Source organism: Hirundo rustica, chromosome 19 (genome assembly GCF_015227805.2).
Source record: "Hirundo rustica isolate bHirRus1 chromosome 19, bHirRus1.pri.v3, whole genome shotgun sequence".
Lineage (NCBI taxonomy): Eukaryota > Metazoa > Chordata > Aves > Passeriformes > Hirundinidae > Hirundo > Hirundo rustica.
The window spans coordinates 4,389,739-4,410,068 of NC_053468.1; the positions used below are offsets into that span (position 1 = coordinate 4,389,739).

Here is a 20,330-nt window from a genome sequence, read left to right on the forward strand (position 1 = left end):
CTCACACCGGCGGCGGCGGCGGCGGCGGCGGGGCCATGAAGGTGAAGAAGAGCGGCGGGGCCGGGGCGGCGGCGGCCAGGACCGAGGAGGAGCTGGGCCGAAAGGCGCTCATCGGGCCCGACGACGTGCTGGGGCTGCAGCGGGTCACCAGCGGTGCGTACCGGGGATGGCGCGGGGGGAGGATGGGGACCGTGTCCCCGTGCGGCTTTTCCCGGGGGAAAAGGAGCATCCGGTCCTGCTCTGCGAGGGGTCTAAACCGGGAGGGAAAGAGGAGCGGTTACCCCTTTTCAAGGGGACTTACCCAGAGGGAAAAGGAGAACCGGTCCCCTCTCTTCCCGGGGGACAAGAAGTGGGGATGCAGCACCGCAGGGGACAGAGTCCGCACCGGGATGTGGCACCCGGGGGGCTGGGTACCATGGAAAGGACGAAGGAATGCCCGGAGCTGGGGATGCAGCCCCCCAACTCCGGTCGAAGGTCGGTGCTGGGATGCTCTTGGCTGCTCTCCCCATCACCCGTTCCCTGTGCCTGCGCCCCAAGTGGAGCCTCCCACCCTGTGCCCACGGCGATGGGATGGGCTGGATCCCTGGTCACAGCACGGGGGGGACTTCACAGCAGCCCCCCATCCCAGTTTCCCCGTCTCCAGTATAGCACCCGTGGTCTTGAGGGCATCTTGGAGGTGGTGGCTGGGAGTGCGTGGCTGCAAGGGCTGTTGTGCTCGGCACAAGAGCTCGGGACAGCAGCACACGGGGCTGGGGAAAGACCAGGATGGGGGTAATGGCTTCACACTGGGAGAGAGTAGGTTTAGATTAGATATTAGGGAGAAATTCCTCCCTAGGAGAGTGCTGGGGCCCTGGCACAGAGAAGCTGTGGCTGCTCTGTCCCTGGAAGTGTTCAAGATGAGGTTGGATGGGGCTTGAAGCAACCTGGACTGGTGGAAGGTGTCCCTGCCCACGGCAGGGGGTTGGAACCAGAAGGTTTTTAAGGTCCCTTCCAAAACAAACCTGTGCCTCAAGCCAGCCTGGGTCAGGAATGCTGGTGCCCCAAGCCAGCCTGGCCTCAGCAATGCCCAGGGACAACCTGCCCCGGTGTCCCAAAAAGTCCTTTTTCCATGTCCTAGGACCTTTGGGTTGTCTCTCTGGGCTGTCAGGGTGGAGGGGCTGGTTGTGCTCCCTGTGCCTCGCAGCTGCAAAGCCAGCTCTGTGTCACACGCCGGGGCTGTGACACAGGGCCCTGGAGAGGAAGGATGCGGCTGTGGGTGCTGGTGCGTGCAGGCAGCCCCATGGGGCTGCTGTGTGAGCAGGATGGGAGGAGGACAGCCCGGCAGGGACTCATGTCAGCCCTCAGGAAGGGCTTACAGAGGCTCCTCTGATAGAGGGCTGCTGTTGCTGGGGACCCTTGGGTCTCCTTCTGCGAGCTGAGCTGCTCTGCTGGTGCAGCTGCGTGATTCACTGCCCAGAAATCCCCTGTCTGTGGCGGGCAGAGCCACGCAGCAGGCACTGGAGCATCCTGCCAGCATCCTCAGCTGGGTGGTGAATCCCAGCAATGGCCGTGTGAAGCACTGCGTGCTCACTTCATGGCAGCCTCTGTGTCCCTGCCCTCGCCAGGGCTGTCGGGGGGGGACAGGGCCACCCCACACCCTTGCTCTCACCTCACGTGGCATCAGTGGGGATGGACGGTGCATGCTTTTGGTGAGCTCCTGCCTTCCCAGGGAGCAGGGAAGGCTAAGCTGGTGAGCCAGCTTGGAGCAGAGCTGGTTGTTGCCTGCATCTTCCAACCCCGGGTCAGAGTATTCTGGAGCACAGGGAGGATGTGAAACGCATGAAAAGGTCATGTTCTCCTCCTGCTGTGAGACTTGCTGGTACCAGGGGTGCAGATGGGTCATGCTAAACAGAACCAGGCACTGTGATGATGTCCCAGGTTTACCATGGGAAGTGTTTCCTGTCCTGCTGGGTGTGTGGGAGCCAGGAAATGCTCTCCACACCTGAAACCCTCAGCGAGTTTGGGGACAGAGGTAAACAGTGCATCCATGTTGAGCATATTGTATCTTACTACCCAGGAGCACTTTGCAGCTCCCCTTCTCAAGCTCAGTTTTTGTCCCGATGGGTTTAACAGAAAGCAAAGAATATTTTTCAGATCTTTAACACCTAAATATTGTTTGGGGCATTCTATGGCATTTACTCATTTCTACATGCTTAAAAACAGATGGCCAAAAATAGCAATGTGAAACTGTTCCACTCTTCTGCTTCACGTAGGGGAGGAGGAAGGACCAGGCTGTGGGAGAGTTCACAGCTGCCCCAACCTTTAGGACGTGCTCAGTGTCAGGGCAGACACCACACCCTGTTGCAGCAATTCTGCCTTTGACAGTTTAAAGTTGAAGGAGTTGGTGGTGGGGCTGCAACAGAAATGTCCTGGTGCCCTGGATGCCCTTTGTTGTTCCAGAGAGAGGATAATCCATCTTTATCCACACTCATGGACCAGTGGCACGGCAGCTCACACCATCGAGGGACTGCATTAAACTTTGTTCTGCCTGGGACCTGGCCGTGTTTTAGGGCTGCTTCATCAAGCAGAGCCCAGTGGGAAGGGGTGTTTTAGGAATGCTCACACCGGGAGCAGGCTGTGTGTTTCTGAGCAGCCTTCTAGGCTGTGCAGGGAGAGGTGGAATTCTGGCTGTAGCACAGGATGGTTTGGGTTGGAGGGGATCTTAAAAACCACCTTGTTCCGACTGCCTCACCAGGAGCAGGAACACCTTCCACTAGATGAGGTTGCTCCAAGCCTCATCCAACCTTTCCTTGAACGCTTCCGGGGACGGGGCAGCCACAGCTTCTCTGCCAGTGCCTCAGCAGCCTGACAGGGAAGAATTCCTCCCTAATCATCTTTCCATCAGGCAGCACAGCTGGACTTTGCTCTCCCAGTAGGTGCAGCTGACCGAATGTGAGGTGGCTGGGCTGGGAGGGTGGCGAGGCAGGATGTGGCTCTGTGGGCAGCCACAGGAGCCAGCTGGGCTCTGATCCTAATGTGTTTCTAATGAGCTTAACTGGGGAGTTGTGTGAACTGCCCTGCGCATTCTGCGTCCTTCTAGTGTGAAGTTCCCCGGCTGCTCCGGTCCCACAACATTTCCGGGCACGCTGGGGAATTTCCCCAAAATCCTGACGGATCTGGGATGCTGCCCTGGGATATCTGGGCCTTTTGGCCAGGCTACCTCTGGCTCTGCTCCAGCTGGATCAGGTGTAAAGGCGAGAGAACCATTTCCTTTGCAATTAGCGAGATTTGTCACTCGCTCGCACAACTGTGGTTGGGAAAAGCGGAAAAAGCTCATGACGTGATTAATTTAAGATTAGCAAAGGAGTGGGGCAGAGCTCAGTTCAAATTGCAATTAATTACTGAGGCAGCCACAGGATCAGAGGAGTCAGATGTGTAACAAAAGACAAGCTCCAGCCTCTGAGGCTGCCCTGCTTATCACCTGCACACTTTGTAATACCAGATCAAACCTTACATTTTAAGTTTCATTCTAATGCTAATTTTAGCAAACCAAGGGGTTAAATCATTGATTATATGCTTGGAGACAGTTTCAAAACAAACCCTAAAAATAAGGAACACACACGTAATCATTTCTGAAACTAATCTCATCCTTGAGCTGTCACTTGGGATTTCTCTGAGACTTCTCTAGGCAGCTTTAGCTAAAGGCCATCTTGGCACAGGGCTGCCTCAGTGGGTTAGGCAGGCCAGACCCTTCCTGGGGGACTTTCATACCAGCTTCCTGCAGCTGATTAAAGAAAAAAAACCAAATAAACCATTCCCCTGCCCTCTGCCTCAGCAGTTCAAGCCCTGTAGAGCTAAACCATCCAGGATCCATGTTCAAATCTGTTTCTAAATCCATGGGGTTTGGATAGGCAAGGAGAGAGGGAGGCACTAATAGGAATGTGAGGCAGATGTGCATGAATCCATCTTCAAAGCTGCTCCTGGACCACAAACTTCCCTCCCCAGTTAATGGGGAGAATGTTATTTTACTCTGAGGAGCTGTGGGTGTCTGCGAGGTTAATAAATCCCTGTTCTGCCATGTCCAGGGCTGTGTTTTGATGTGCTGATTTCTTGCTGCAGAGCCGTATCTCAGAGCTGTGCCAAGCTGCTCTCCCCACGACCCTTCCCTCAGCATCCCACACAGGCTGAGAGCTTTTCCAGGGCTCCGTGTTTCCCGAAGTCTCACAGTGCAGTATGAGCTGTTAGGATTCCCAGTGGGGTGTGTGTGGTGTGGGATTCCTCCTTCTCCCAGGGCTGTGGGTTTGAGCCATCCCTGGTGGAAATGGCAAATGTAAGAGGAAAGCTGAGGGAGTCAGCCTGAGGGTCTGGGTAGAGCTTGGCTTTGCCTCAGCCCAAAAATAGCTGATTTAGTTGATGTTGTGCACGTGGTTTCAGACTTTGAATGCAATCAGCGTGAAAAGTGGGCAGGAGAAAGTGTTTGGGTGCATTGGAAATGGAGGAAGAGCAGCTCCATCCACGGGCTGCAGGGCCGTGATCAAATTAATTGTGAGGTTAAGTCTGGAAAGCTCTAGCTATTTAAAAAAAAAAAAAAAAAAAGAGAGAGAGAGAGAAAAAAAGAAAAAAGAGATGAGCAGGCTGCCACAAAAATCAGAGCCTGGTGAGCTGTGCAGTAGGATTTGGCAACTGAGGGGCTCTGGGGACCTTGGGAAGTGCCTCAGCCCGGAGCCTCCTGGCCTAAATCCCTCTGCTTCCTTGACAGTAAATGTGCTGCTGTGGAAAAACCCCTGTGGGATCCTTCTGGTGCAGGATTTTCCCTCTGGGACACTGCAGCAGCCCGATTCCAGAGCCAGGTCAGAGGGCAGCAGCTTCCCTCCCCTGTCTTTGGTTCACCAAGCCCCATGGTTTGGGTTGGAGGGATCTGTTTTACAGGAGTAGATCCTGTTTCTTGGCCCGCTTGGTTTCATAGGCCTTGAACTGCTGAGGCAGAGGGCAGTGAAATGGTTTGGTTTTTTTCTTTAACTGAACCCCGGTTGTCTGTTGTATCAATAGAACCTGAAACCGGCCCTACCTTCCCCTCAGGTCCCGCTCCGTGTCCTGCGTCACCGCTCGGCCTCTTCGCGGGGGTCTGGGCTATTTTTGCTTCCTCCTGAGACTCTTCAATCTGATAATCTCCTAATCTCCAGCTCCTGGCAATTCCCCTGCAGTTGTCTTGGCTTTATACCTGGCTTATGTCTTGGGAGCTGGCTTCAAAATAGCTCCTGACCTTGTTGGTTAACGTGCGTTAGGAAACAGGCCTGCATAACTACCGGGGCCTTCTCATCCATTCCTGAATCACTGGTGTCTGTGTCGGGGACAGAAATTCCTGTGACAAGTCACTGCTGTTGCCTCAGTCTCTTGTACAGCCTCCTCCTTGATTTACACCCATTTCCAGGAGCAGATTTTCAGTTCTTCCTTACCCTGGGTGCACTCTGCTTCCCTCAGTGGGCTCTTGAGGCCTTAAAATAGGAGCTGCCCCATGTGAGATTAGACGCTGATGAGCACAGAAATATCCCTCGTGTTTGTGTGAGGGGACACGTGCTTCCTCCTGATTGCAGAGGTGAAGAAGGGATCTTGAAAGGAGAACAACAAAGAGTGTGAATCCTATGGCCCATGAACTTGTCATAAAATGTGCCTGGTGGGGTGGTTGCAAAGGAAATTTGGAAATGTAGGGTCAAATTTTAGCTGTCTGTGATGAGGATCAAACCTGATCTCATGCATTTAAATGGCAGGGAGAGGTCCAGAGGAGAAAGTGCCTTTGTTTGCTTTCCTGTGTTATTTAGCACTGTGTTATCCCTCACCTTTTGTGCTCCTCTGTAACACCAGCTGCTAAAATACACACCTGGAATTATGCACCAGGGTTCAGGACGTGCCAGTGTTCACAGGCAGTGCCTGCTGGCAGTGTCCAAGCTGCTCTGCTGGTTTGTTTTGTAATCTTGGTCGGGTTTGGGAGGGCAGGAAGGTTTCCTGGATATAAACTTGTCTCTTCCCTGGATTAGGCAGTGGAGGTATCACCTCAGAACGGTTCCAGGAAAAGGAGCACCTGCTGATTCTGAGAGCAAAGCTAGAGACCACTGAGTTGTTTGGGATCATTTTGGAATCACTTTTTCCCACAAAGGGAATTGGAGAATTTGTGAAGGAATGAATTGAGCCAGATTCAGGAAGCCAGTCACCTCTGCTGCAGCCTCAGACCACCGCAGTGGTGTTGGTTGTGAACCAAACTCTTCACAGCTGTGATAGGTCTTAAGACAGAAATTGTCTCTAAAAGTGGGGAGCTGCAGATCTTTGGGCACGATCCAGAGGTTATGGGAAAGAAGCTGGAGAGGCACCATCAGGAATGGTGACGTGTGAGTGACAAGTGGCTGCTAATACCAGGTGGATTGTTTTCAGGAAGGGTTTGGGGATGGAGGTCTGGGATGTGACAGTTCCCTGGGCTTTAGGAAAGGGTAGGAAGTACTCCTGTTTTTTGACCTTTTTTTTTTTGCACTACTGAATGTGGGTACTTTAGGATAAAAACCAGTCTGGTGGGTTTTCCATGGCAGTGCTGCTGTGTCCACGCCTTTGTCCCTAAATCAGGTGAGTACCGAAGGCTCAGGGACACACCGTGACAGTTCAGTTATTAACAGGGAAACTGCACAACCTGCTCGAGGGAAGTGGAAGAAACAAGAAAATATTCTGTCCTGAGAGACCAACCCACCATTCTCTGTAAGAATCCCCTCCGTGGAGGTTTGATCTGCCTCATTCCCAGCTAAAATAACCACGGCGGCTGCCTCCCTTCCCCGAGTCGTGGTGACGGTGAATTAGGATAAGGGAAGCAGATGATACATTTAAGTGAGTCACGGAAGTGTGGGCAACTGGGCCCTACAGTAATTTAAAAATAAGTGTGTATGTGATGAGATTAGCAAATCTGACAGTGCTCAGCTAAGCAGAAGGATCTGCCAATTGCGAGCAGCCCATTCCCAATAAGATCTTCCAGTGCAGCCGCAGGCTCCGGTTACGTGTTGGGGGAAAAAAACCAGCACGTGGCTACTTTGATTGATTTTTGAACGGGAGCAGCAGAAACAAATGTAATACAGACTGAGAGGAATATATATTCCTCTGGGGTTTTTTATCCTTTCTAGGAGACTGGGCCAGAGGAGGGAGAAAAACCCATTTGATTGCAGTATTCTGGCAGCTGATCTTCCCGGATGGCATCCAGTTGTATATTGGCATGCTGATTAAAAAACAAACAAACAAAAAAAAAAACCAAACAAAAAACCAACACACACACACACACACAAAAAAAAAGGGGTTTAAAATATTATCAGGGCAAAAAGAGTTGGAAAATAACAGTGTAGGGGTGCAGAGCAGCAGCCGGTGGGGATTCTACCCGGGGTTTACTCCTCTTTGGAAGCTCTGCTTGGCTCTCCTCTGCTCCAGATGAGTCATGGACACTGTTACTGCAGCAACGCTGCTGCCAAGGAGGGGGATAAAGCTGTTGCCATGGTGCTGGATGGGCAGGAATTCTGCAGGAGTAGAAACACTTAATAATTAACTTGCAGACAAACGCGGCTTCAGATTTGCCAGCGTGCTCCAGGGAAGGTGTCCTGGGCTCCCAGGCAACTGCTGCCTGTTCCCAACAGCCTTCCCAGGGAACAGCCGGTGGCCGTGGGCCTGGGAAGGGAAGCTGGGCTCTGGGAAGCCTGCTTCCATCAGTTTGTGTTTTGCATGCTGGTGCTCGGAGCTGGGAAGTTGTGGGGCGGGTTAGGAACTGGGGTGGCTGATGTGTCAGAGCCTAAAATCACTGTGTAATTGCAGGACACCTCCCTGAGGAATGCTAAACATCAGGGCCTAAGGCAAGGGCTGGGTTTAAATTCATGTCTTGTCTTCTTGGCTACTGTTAAAGACACAAAAGAAGGTGGGGTTTTTTTTTTTTTTTTTTTTTTTTTTTTTTTTTTTTTTTTTTTTTTTGTGTGTGGTTTTTTTTTTTTTTTGTGTAGTTCTTGGGATATTTGACCAAACACAGGCTTGTGTTTTCTTGTGGTGGTAAAAAGGTCGAGCTTGCTAGCTCTTCCTGACAGCATGAGTGCTGGTGTCAGTTTTTCCTTGTGCTGTGTTGATAGGGAAGGGAAAATCCCTGCCAAATGCCAGGGATGTTTTGAACACTGTCCTCTCTCTGAACACCCTTTTATAGAATTGTAGAATCTCAGAGTGTTTTGGCTTAAGAGGGACCTTAAAGATCATCCTCTTCCATCCCCTCTGCCATGCAGGGACATCTCCCACTAGACCAGGTTGCTCCAAGCCCCATCCAGCCTGGCCTTGAGCACTTCCAGGGATGGGGCATCCACAAATTCTCTGGCATTCCTTTGAGCAATCACCATATGGGGTTGTTGGAGAGCAGTAAAACTGTCCAGGGAGAACATTTAACACCTTTGTTCCTTTTGCTGAGTTTACTTGGATGGTTCTCCATCCAAGGTTCTGGAGGTTTGGAAGGAATAAAAAGCTTCTAGGAACCTGCTGGTGCCATATGTTGGTGCCCAGGAGCTCAGAAGTCTCTCACAGTGGTCCTGGGTTTCTTAGACCTGTGCTAAAGTTGGGTTGGCATGGGCAGGTCTGAGCTCTGAGCACGTGTATCTTGTTTTTATGTAGTCAGTGACTAAGCCTCAGGTGGATGGATTTGTTGGTGTTTCAGAAATAGGAAAGCAGACAGAAATAAGTGATTAGTTCAGATTAACACCAGGAATTAGTAGCTGAGAAAGTGCTTCGAATTAGAATGTTAAAGTATTATTTTCACCTTGGAACCTCCAGAACCAGTCTCCTACAGCAATCAAATGTGCTGTTGTCTGAAAGCTGACCTGACTAGTCTACATAGAGCATTTCTTTAGGTTTCTCAGGGTAAAGTGAGTTATTGGAGCTGCTTTCAATCTGTGCTGCATGTGCTCCTTCCCCTGGGAGGAGGATGATTCCTGTGCCAGGAGCTGGCTCAGGGCACAGCAAGGCTGAAGGCCAAAACTGTGGGGATTTTAGTATTGGAATCCTGATCCCTGGAAGTGTGGCACTTGGGACATGGTTTTGTGGTGAACACAGCAGTGCAGGGCAAAAAGCCGGACTTGATCTTTGAGGGCTTTCCCAACCTTGAGGATTCTGTGATTCCACGACTTTCTCTCAGAGATGCCCGAAGCAGGGAAGGGCTCTGCTCCCTGTTTTCCTAACGCAGGGAAAGGCTTCAACATCATTTTTAGTGCTGAGAAAAACAAACCCCGGTGTGGGATGAGCATCAGTGGAGAGAAGAGGCCACCCTTTGTCTGCAGAGGGAGCAGGGAGGTGGCACGGGGGAGGAGGCTCCTGTTCCAGTTAAGTGCAGTCAGCTTAGTGCTCCCAAAGCTGCTTAGCCCTCACATTCTGCCACAGGGCAGTTTTTAAAACAGGCAAAGCCTCTTAACACTGGAAAGGCTGGGATTTGATGGAGGTACTGACTAGTCTCAATATCCCGGGAGGAAATGGACGCAGAAGTTGCTGGCACAGGGTTGGGAATAGGTGATGACCTCCGTGTGTTGGGGGAGAGAATTCTTTCCCCTGTCCTGTCTGAGCAGGGCAGTGTGAGCCTCCAGAGCTGAGGCTGTCTTCAGAGACATCAGTTTTAAATCGAAACAGGCAGTAGTGGAGATGCATTTGGGCTGCTCTCACTGCTGGTGTGGCCTCCAGAGAACAGCCAGAAATCCCTGTTATTTCAGGGCAGCCTTCATCTAAATTTGCTTCCCCCTGCAGATTATTTGTGCACTCCAGAGGAAAATGTTTACAAGATAGACTTCACCAGGTTCAAAATCCGGGACATGGAGTCTGGCACGGTCTTGTTTGAAATCACCAAGCCAGCAGCTTCAGGTGAGTGCACACACAGAATAAGGTTTCCATGAACAAATGCTTTCTTCCGCCTTTCCCCACTCCTTTTGCTCCATACATTTCCCAAAAGTAGCAGAATCTCTCCACTGCAGGGGGGATGGAGCCCCATCTTGCAGCAGGAATGTTTCTCAGGTGTCTCTTTGTACCAACAGGGTGAGCAGAGCTGGCTGCTGCTGTGCTCTTCCTGTTGCCATCTGTGATGGGAAGGGACAGATGGATGTTGTAAACAGGAGCAGAGGAGGAGGAGGAGATCACTGGGTGCTTTTTTCTTGGCTGTTCATCAGTTTGTGCCCCCTGCACGTAGTTGAGCTGTTAGTTTAACATCTCTCACTGAGGAGTCAGGAAAATGGTATTTCCAAAAGGGAGAAACTGCCAACGGGCAAATTAAACAAACTGAACATTTACTTTTTGTTGTTGTTGTTGCTGTTTAATTAATTTTTAGGTGTTACTTAAAAGCATCCAAGTGTTGCCTGTTGCCAGTGGTGATAAAAACCCAGGGCAGCTGTTCTTTTCCTGGCCAAGCACGTTTAACCCTTCCTCACCTCCCTGCAGGTGAGAGGAAGTTTTCTGTAGCTTATAGGCAGCAAACCAAACATGCTAAGGAGAAATGGCTTGTTCAGAGTCACTCTGCAGTCCTGACGTGAGGTAGGAGCAGTAGATGAGGAACAGAAATCCAGAAGATAAGAAATTACTCAAACCAAAGGGCTGTCTTGCAACATTCCATCGCTGAGTGACCAGTGGTGGACACCTCAGGACAGGACGAGGGTGAGCGCAGCACCAGCGTGGTTTCCTGGCTTACGTGGCTTAAGAACACCACCAAAATTATTTCCCCTGAGTTCCTGGCTCTCCGGGAGCTCTGACAGAGCTTTCTTTGGGCTTTTGCAGAGCGGGAGCACAATGACAGGAAGGACGTGGACCCCAACGCCGGCCGCTTCGTGCGCTATCAGTTCACCCCGGCCTTTCTCAGACTGCGGCAAGTGGGAGCCACGTGAGTAACTCCTCCTCTGCTCCTTGGCCTGGCACCGGAAACAACTGAAATCTCAGGGGGGAAAAAGCCCCAAATCTTCCACGTTCATCCTGCCAGGAAGTTGATTGAACAGGAGGCTTTTTCATTTATTATGAGGGTCTCCAAGTCGCTTGCCTCCTCTGTCACTTGAGGCTGTTTAGTCAGCGGTAGGCCTGGCGCTGAAAAATAAAAGAGGCAAAATAAAGTGGGAAGAGTATCCAAAGAAGAGAAAGCTCTGGGGAGACCTTAGGGCATCTTCCAGTGCCTGAAGGGACTCCAAGAGAGCTGGAGAGGGACTTTTGGAAAGGACCTGGAGCTCCAGGACGCAGGGAATGGGTTCCCAGTGCCAGAGGGGAGGGTTAGATGGAATATTGGGAAGAAATTGATCCCTGTGAGGGTGGTGGGGCCCTGGCACAGGTTTTCCAGAGAAGCTGTGGCTGTTCCATCCCTGGAGACATCCATGGCCAGGTTGGATGGAGCTTGGAGCACCCTGGGTTAGTGGAAGGTGTCCCTGCCCAGGGCAGGGGTGGAACTGGATGAGTTTGAAGGTGTTTATCTAGTGCTGTGGTGCATCCCTGTAGAATGCTTTAAGTAAAAGAGGAAACAATAATTTGATTAGTGCTGTTACTTTGTATTTTTGCTGGGGTGTTTGTTGTTTTGTTTTTTTTTTTTCAGAGCTGTCTTCTGCCTTTCAGGAATGGTGCAGCTCTTACTGAAGCATAAAAGCTCACATCAGTTTTACCCTTCTTTTTCAGGGTGGAATTCACAGTAGGGGACAAACCCATTAATAATTTCCGTATGATTGAGAGGCACTACTTCCGTGACCAGCTGCTGAAAAGTTTTGATTTTGAATTTGGCTTCTGCATCCCCAGCAGTAAAAATACTTGTGAGCACATCTATGAATTCCCCCAGCTCTCGGAGGATCTCAGTAAGCTCTTCATTACAAACTTTCATTTCTGGGTTGTCACACCGTGATGTTCATCTGAGGTGGTTTGGGGGAGCCCTTTCTTAAAAGCTGTCTCTAGAGAGTGGGTTGGGTAGAATAATTCATCCTTTTATATCTGTATTAACACTGATTTTGTTTTGTAGTGGATGTATCTCATCACACACCAGGCAGTTGCTTGGGTTTTTTTTTTTTTTCTCTTCTTAATTCATAAAAGGGAAACTTCGATAAAAAAGATAATTGTGTTATAAAACAAGCAAAAAAATAAGATTAAGAAGACATCCCATAAATGGATAACTTAAATGTTATGATCTGTTTTAATGTTTGATGTGCTATATTGCGAGCTTGAGAGGTTTTAGTATGGACATAACTTTTATTTTCTCTTCTCTCTCCCAAGACACAATAGCACAAGCACTAAATCTCTGTGATCTTCCTCTTTACAACCCCTAATTGTGTGTGTCAGCACTAATATTACAGCCTGTGGAAAATACAGGAAGGCCCTGCTGTCAGGCCAGGGCAAATTTACTTTGAGTTTGCTGTCTTATCACTGTTTTTATAAGCAAAACAAAAAGAACCCCACCACAAAATGTAATGGGTTCTTGTTCTGAGGTCCGCTTTATATGGTGCCTTAATATATTTGCATTATGAGCATTCTTCATCCCTGGAAGTGTTCAAAGAAAGTGTGGATGTGGCACAAGGGTTTAGTGAATTCAGGTTGGATTTTAAGGCCTTAGAGGGCTTTTCCAACATAAAAATCCCACAATTAGGCTTGAATTGTTCCAAAGGCGCCGACAAGGAGTGGTTTGGGCAATTCCCCTTTGGGTTTTGGTTTTTCACCTACTTTTGCAGCTGCCTGGGTGCTTGAGCCCAGCATCTCCCTTAATTTTGTTGGTTTTCTTTTTCCCCCCGTTTCCCCCTCACAGTTCGAGAGATGATCCTGCATCCCTACGAGACACAGTCGGACAGTTTCTACTTTGTAGACAACAAGCTGGTGATGCACAACAAGGCAGATTATTCATACAGTGGAGGACCTTGAGCGTGGGCTGGACGGCCCCAGCTGCGCTGGCCTCCCCTTCCCTCTGGAAGTCGTCAGGGATCCCAACACCTCCAGCTCCGCTGCCTGCAATGTCACCTGGACAAGGACCCACCAACCAAGGACTCTTTGCCTCAGTAGGAGTTTCATGACATCTCTTTTGAGCTTTGAAGCAGTCCTCCAGAAGTTTTAAGCTAAAATGATCTTTGGATACCACTTCCCTAAGTTCGTAAAAGCGTCTGCTTTGAAAATGGCCTTGTGGGACCTGAGGGGTTTTGCCCTAATTCTGTGAAGTTATGTTCTTGCCCTCGAGTATCTTTTAGGATCGCTTTCCCAAAGAATGTAATCAGAGAAACCATGGGAGTGGATGGATGCAAAGGCAGAGGTTTGGGTGGTTGTTTCTCTTTGTGAATGCTTCAAAGGCCAATTTAACTTGTCCAGCCTGTTGAAAATATCGAGCAAAACATCTCACAGAGGCAAGTTTCATCTTCAGATTGGCTGTCTCCATGAGTATTTCATCCTTTAGTTTCCATCCTTTGGTATAATGTTCTGTTTAACCTTGGAAGCACCAAAACCTGCAATGAGGAGCAGTGGTTCTGTGACAGAGCGGTGTTAATTGGGTGTTTTTACATTTACATTCCCTTTACATTTCAGATGAAGGTAGAATGGCACCGTGGGTCTATGAACCTCCATAAGTACATTCCATTCATTTCAGGTTTTTTGCAGAATATTCGGGGAAAACAGAAGGATTCTTGCTTTATTCCACAGTCAGCCTTTTCATGCCACACATTTCCCATGTCTACTTTCTTTCATCTCTGCTCGATACCAAGATAAGGACTTCAGCACTGCTTGTCAGACCAACGTTTTAATTGTCTAGGGCAGCTGGGGAGTGTGGAATTTCCAATTTTCTACTTGCATCTGCATTTAGAGGAGGTTAAGACAGCATTTCCCCTTTGTTAAAAACGTTTCTCATCAGATAGTAATACAGGTGAAACTAAACCTAATAATCGACAACTTTAACACGCAGCAAAAAAATTTAGCACAAGTTCTCTCTTCAGACTCTGGGAGATGTTTAACACCAATTTAGCCCAAGAAATAGCAACACCAAGAATAAACTAGTGTGGGGTGACCTGTTGTCATGAAACCCTTACTCTGAAGGTCAGTTCGCTGATACTAAAAAAAAAAAAAAAAAACCCAAACAAAAAAACCAACAAAAATAAAAGACAGTTGCAGTCTGTAGATATTTCTATAAATACTTGATGTCTCCATGTCTGTTTCTGTGAGTTGAAGTGGAACATTCTATGTTAGCTTCAGATAGGTGTAATAATTGTAATAATTTTTATAAAAATCCCATTTCCAGTCGTGATGAGCATCTCTGTAGTCGCAGCCTACGTCAGACAGGACCACAAAAAATTCCAAGCGTAGCCTAAGGACAGGGAGGTTTTTGTGCTCTTGTTGAGGTTGTGGTCACTTTTCGATGTGTCACCATTTGTATTTGGCTTGGCTTTATTGACTGCTGAGACAGGAGGCAGTTTGTTGCTTTTTTTTTTTTTTTTTTTTTAAAAACACGGTGATTTTAGGTTACAGCTCAGTTTTTATTAAGCTTGGTAGCTACAAAAGTGTGTCAAGTTCACTGATTTTACACAAGTAGTAGCTTGTAGTAATTCTTAGCACGGTGAGACTTGTATTTATCACTATTTTTTGTCTCTAGTGTGTTAAATCATACAAGTAGCCTACAGCTGACTGATCAGTTTGAGGGATACAAAGGATTTCCTCATTATTTGTGCAGTACCTTGAGCTACTGACCATTATAGCACAATAATTACTAAAGATAAAAATAGTTTCAAAAATGGTTTCATTCCTCCCCCACCTTTTTTTTTGTTTTTGTTTTTAATCAGGGCTGTTAAATCATACATCCAATGACATTTTGCAAGTTTTAAGTATTTCTGGGTTTTGTTTCAATTTGCAGGAGAAAAAAATGTTAATTTAAAGACAAAATAGAGTGTATGTTAATAATTACCATCCTGTACAGGGTTTTGGGGGGATTATTTTTTCACCTGTTGTTCATAACAGTCACTTCTGTGCATAAGATTTTTCAAAGACTTTTAGGAATGGAATTTGCCCAGAATTGCCAGTCATCTATTTAATAGGTTGTGATGAGATCAATTATACTTTGGTGTGGACTCTTGGGTCATTTGATGGAGTTTCCTCTGAAACAGTCATGTTCTGCTCCTTTTTTATGCTATCTCCTTTCAAGACTTACAAAAAAAAGAAGTAATTCCATAAAAATTTTACTGGAATCAAAGGAAATTTGAGTGGTAGATATGCCCCTTATAAGAGAACCAAGAGAAAGTCGCCGTGTTCCCAGGGGTGCAGAGTGTGGATGGAATTTCTGACATTTTTCTAGGGTAGGTTTGAGGTTAAACACAAGAGGATGAATTATCAGCTGCTCCTCTCCTGAAATCTTTTATAATTCAGATTATATATGTAATAATTCCAGCCTCACAGAAAATATAGTGTGAATCATACGGGAGATACTACACGATATTACACCGAGTTTGTTGGCTGATATTAGGAATATTTTAAGCCAGGAATAAAGATTGGACATTTTCAATAAAATCAATTTCAACCAATTTTAGCTTTAGCTTTTCAGTTGGGACAATTTTACTGTTATTAAAAATCCCCAGAGTTTGCCACAAGTAACAAATTCAGATCCCTAAACCAAGGCAAACGGCAGAACTTTCTGTGGGGATTGCAATGAAGGTGCTTTGTTCTGTGTCCCACTGAGGCAGTTTATCCCTGTTATCTCTCTGTTTCCCTTGGGAGCTCTTTGTTAGCATTTCCTCAAGGTCACCCACATCCACAATCTTTACAAACACGTGGGAATCACTGTCCAGGAGAGAGGTTCTGGTCCTTTCCCACCTGCTCGTGCAGCAGCATTATGTGTGGTGTTGACATGAGACACAAGCAGCACTGAAAGAATGTTTCTGCAAAAAACTTCGGCTGTAGAATTGCTGTTTTAATGCTGCTTCTCTCTTAGTTTTGTTTAAAAACCGCCGTCAAAATTTCGCGTTAAAGACCAAACTTTGTGCGGCACCCACTAATTTCAACTTCCTTCTGAAAGGAAGCCGAGTTTGCTGCCCCGTTGTGAAAGCCACATTTTTTCCCCCTTAAATTGGCAGCTGATTCTTATTATAAACCAGTTGAGAATGAAGTCTTAGCAGCATTGTTCACAGAAGAATTTGTTAATCTTCTTGGCTAGCTATTATTTTGTATTTTAACATTCATCATTATTGGGTTTACTTTGGAAGTTCATTGCCAAATTACCAAATATTGGCTCTGGGATAAAAAGAATTGTATTTTCTTCCTTGATCTCATTTTATACATGACTTTAATTAGCACTACAGCTCTGTTTTAACAAGCCAGCCTGGCAGTTTGGGATCTGATTTTCTGAAAGTGAAAGAAAACATCCAAGAGCTAACCAAGATTACCTGCTAATAATGCCCGGCTGTTTCCTGTCATAAAACAGGATTAAGTGTGTGCTTTACACAGTGACTTAATCCTGAAAAAAGGAACTAAGTCTCTCTGAGTGCTAATAGTGACATAATTTTTCTGAGAGACAGGGAAATTACAGCTCAACACATTCTTTCAGGGAAATTATAATTTGACATGTATTTTCACTTTGTCAATCTTGGATTCCTTTAGTAGTCAGGGTTTTTAAGAAAAGCAGCAATACATTTGTGGTGAGCTGCATGCTCTAATAACTCACACTTCCGTGGCAGGGAGAGAAGATCCATTTCTTTTTAGAATTAACACATCAGCTGTGGTTGAAAAATCCAGAAACTTTGCTCTCAGTTCAGCGGCAAAAGCCAAAATTGTTTCTGTGAATTATCCGTTACGTGGTGACATTTCTGAATGTTCCACCCTTCCTGACTCAGAAGAATCTATTTATTTATTTATTTTAATGTAGAAAGTCTCTCCAGGGTTGAAAACAATCTGCTGGGGTTTAGTTCTTGCTCATAAATCTCTCTCTATGTCTTGATTTTTTTTTTTTTTTTTTTTTTTTTTCTGAGCAGGTCGGTAAGATGCTCTATTTTCCACCTCTGTCCTCTGAGTTTTATTCCAAAATCTTGCGTTGTGTCACAGTGGTGGCTGGCTGTGTGTGAAACATGCAGGCTACCAACTTCCAAATCCCTTCAGTTTGAGGAAAAAAACCTGTTAAAGTATATTGAGAATTATCCTACATATCGACCCATAAAAAAGAAACCCCAGTCTTCATGACAAAAGTTAAAGGGAACTCTTAGTCATGCAAAGACTGGGGCTGTTTAAGGTAAGGAAACGCTAATACCCAACTGTCATATTTAATAAGTATTATAAAAATGCTCTATTAATTATTCATTACCTGGAAAAGATGGTTAACAGCTCAGTTTTAATTAGATCTGGTTAGGAAGGAAACCATAGGAATCATGGCTGTCGTTTGGGGCTGTGGGGCAGCAGCTGGAAACGTGTGTATGGCACAAATTTTGGGCAGGTTTGTGTGCATTTAGGGGGGAAAGGTGAGGGGAAGGAGGACAAGGACAGAAAAAAGAATTAATTTCAGCTGTTTGGACCCAAGAGCTTCAAGGCCATGGTGACTGACTCAATTTTCTCTTGAGTTTGAGGCAGCTGGGAGCTCCTGCTCATGGTTCTTCTCTCTACCCCCAGCGTGAACACTGCCTGAATTTATAGAGGCTTTTCAGTGTTGATGTGAAATACCATAGAGAGTTCATATCATTTAATCTACGTGGAAATTCCCGATTTATTTGAGGGGTGTGATGCTCCAGGTCTCACCTCGCAGCTCAGTTGTTCTCCCCATCACTGGTCAGTGGGTGAAATGGTGTTTGTGTGTCTGCAGCCCCCCCCAAACCCCCTGCACTCCTGCCTGCTCTGGTGTCTGCTTGTGTCTTAATGCACCCAGCAAACCTGTTTGAATGTGACTGTTTTGTTTTGTTTTCTGTTTTTTTCTTTTTTTTTTCCTTGGCATAGAAACAGAATTGTCTGTATTAAAATGTATTTATAAAAAAATATATATATATCTATTTTTTGTGGAAGGAAAGTAGGATTCTGGTTACTATACCACTGGGAAAACGTTAGGAGCATTTTTACCGAGTTAATTTCGAATTCTTTGTACCTTGGTAGTGATTTGTTTGCTAGGAGAACACCCACTGTGGCCCATCCTGTGGCAATGCAATGCACTGTCATGCAGAGAATCTGGTTTTCAGAAGACTGGGAGTCTTTTGTTTCCTTTTTGGGACAGGAGGGAACTGAGGAAATCACCAGGAATAGAAGGAACCTTGGCACGGAATCCGTTCTGTGGCTTTGGCTTCAGCCTGTTTGACTTTTTGCAGATTAAGTAGAGAGAGAGAGAGAGAGAAAAGTTTGAGACTTCAGGATAGGGAGAAAAAAAAAAAAAAAAAAAGAAAATTAGATGCTCTAATTTAGTCTTCCTGTAGGAGAAGGAGAGTCCTTAAATTAATTTATACAAGGTTTAAATGGGGACTGCACTTGCTTCAATTGATTTAATATTGGCAGCTTAGTCATTGATGTGCATCCTAGGGAATATGCTTAACTTTTTCCATTACCTTGGAAAATGGTTCAAAGACATGTCACTTCCATTAGCAAGTGTTTCTTCTCCTGTAACAAATTGCAAAATGTTAAAAAAAAAAAAAAAGAGAAATAAATTATTGATCCTAGAAACAAGGCTGATTGTCTATTTTATTTAAATATTCCTGTGAAAAAAACCATGCAGACTTTAATTTCTGGTCTCTTCCATCAATATTCAAACTCCAGTTTTTGTGCAAATGTGTGTGAGCAGCTTCATTTCTTGGTGATTGATGGAAAGACTCTGCAGTGGTTTGGGTTCTGTGGGTAAAACCGTCACATTAAAAGTGTTTAAGTGGGATTTAACTTTCAGATTGGGAAAACATCTTGGGGTGTGAATAAAATAAATTGGTATTAATTACATTAATGGGACACTGGAGTTGCACAGATCACAGCTGTGTATCAGGTTGTGATTTTAAAAAATTTGCAAGTTCGAAAACTCAGTTTGAACAACAAAGTGGGAAAAAATGAGAATTTGAAAAAAAGAAAAATGTGAAAAATTAATTAGTTTCAAAGTACATTAACAGAACCTTGGAGTTCCCTGGTTATGCACCAGGTTGTGCTTCTGAAGGATTTCTGGCTGTGCTTTGGAGAATCAGGTTTTGAAATTAATGTGAAAATCGCTGGCTCTGCCTAAAACTGAGCCAGCTGCTGGGGCTGAAGTGATTTTACTGCAATCATTCCATCTTGATGGCTTTGATATTTTATTCAGAAATTCCTGGGAATATCTCTGTGTTTCTCTGGGAGCAGAACAACTCTCAGGAGAAGAGAAGTAGGGTGTTCTTGTTGGAAAATAACTTCTATAACTCGTTTTGATTCCACAGAATTCCTGGGGGCGCCTCACAATATCCTGCAGGATGTTGTTGCATGCTGGAATTTGAGTAAGGAATTTATTAATACAAGGGTTTCCCTTTTGGATTGGGACTTGGAATTCTTGCAAGGAATTCTTGTAAGGACTGGATGCTGATTCACTGAATACCTGAAAAAAAAACCCCAAAACAACCCAGCAAAATCAGTGCTGATAACTAATAAAGCAGATTAAAAAAAAAAAATTCCCATGAAAACTCCACAGTATTAAATGTCTGCCAAAACCACACTGCATTACCAATGCTTCCTCCTCACTTTTAGCTGGTGTGTCAGCCTCATTTATTAATAAATATGCCTGATCATTCTGGAGATGTTCTCTGCTTCTCCTCAGATTCTTATTTCCTTTGGCATTTCTCAGCGGCTGAGTTATTGTGGCAAATCTTCTGTGTTCATCCCATGTTTCTATTTTATTTGTCATTGTTCAAGGGCATTCATCCATCTCTGGCTTGCATTCCCTTAACGTTGTTCACTTGTAGGAAGACCACTTCTCAGTGATAAAGTACTCCAAATTTCCCAATTTTTCCCTCTAACACCATGGATCTTACTTTAAAGATAATTTTAGAGATTACTGAAATCTTTCATCGCATGCTAGGATAACTCAGAACTATTTATTCTCCCTATCTGAGTCCACAAAATAGAGCAATTCCTTCACAGACATGATTTTTTTTCCTCTTCACCGGTGCTGTACAAAAACTTAAAATAGGAGGTGAAATCATCCTGGATAATGTATTTTAATTAAAACTACAAAGGGAATTTAGGTAGGTAGAACATAATTGCAGCTGGATGATTCCCAGCCATTATTTTGAAAACTGACTTGGGACCTTATATAACAAAGGCCTGTTTTATTTAATAATAATTTAATTATTCTAGAGGAGGGCGTAAACCATGTTAATGAAGCTGCATATGAAAGTGATCTGTAGCAAGAAATAAAATCAGGCAGGGAATTT

The 20,330-nt window shown here is 45.9% G+C and overlaps 1 protein-coding gene across 1 annotated transcript; it reads left to right on the plus strand.

Moving 5' to 3' along the window:
• The first annotated feature begins 21 nt into the window (after positions 1-21).
• UNC119 (unc-119 lipid binding chaperone) lies at positions 22-18,615 on the plus strand. The gene is made up of 5 exons (XM_040082745.2): positions 22-153; positions 9,763-9,876; positions 10,780-10,882; positions 11,656-11,828; positions 12,767-18,615. Exons 1-5 carry the CDS (start codon positions 36-38, stop codon positions 12,877-12,879), a joined length of 621 nt encoding a protein of 206 aa, XP_039938679.1. The 5' UTR covers positions 22-35; the 3' UTR covers positions 12,880-18,615.
• The last annotated feature ends 1,715 nt before the right edge of the window (positions 18,616-20,330 follow it).

What these genes read in the sequence shown, in the direction of transcription:
- UNC119 (XM_040082745.2), top strand. Translation starts at nt 36, where the DNA reads ATGAAGGTGAAGAAGAGCGGCGGGGCCGGGGCGGCGGCGGCCAGGACC. An exon ending in GCTGCAGCGGGTCACCAGCG is followed by an intron (nt 154 to 9,762) that starts GTGCGTACCGGG and finishes TTCCCCCTGCAG; the next exon opens with ATTATTTGTGCACTCCAGAG. An exon ending in CACCAAGCCAGCAGCTTCAG is followed by an intron (nt 9,877 to 10,779) that starts GTGAGTGCACAC and finishes GGGCTTTTGCAG; the next exon opens with AGCGGGAGCACAATGACAGG.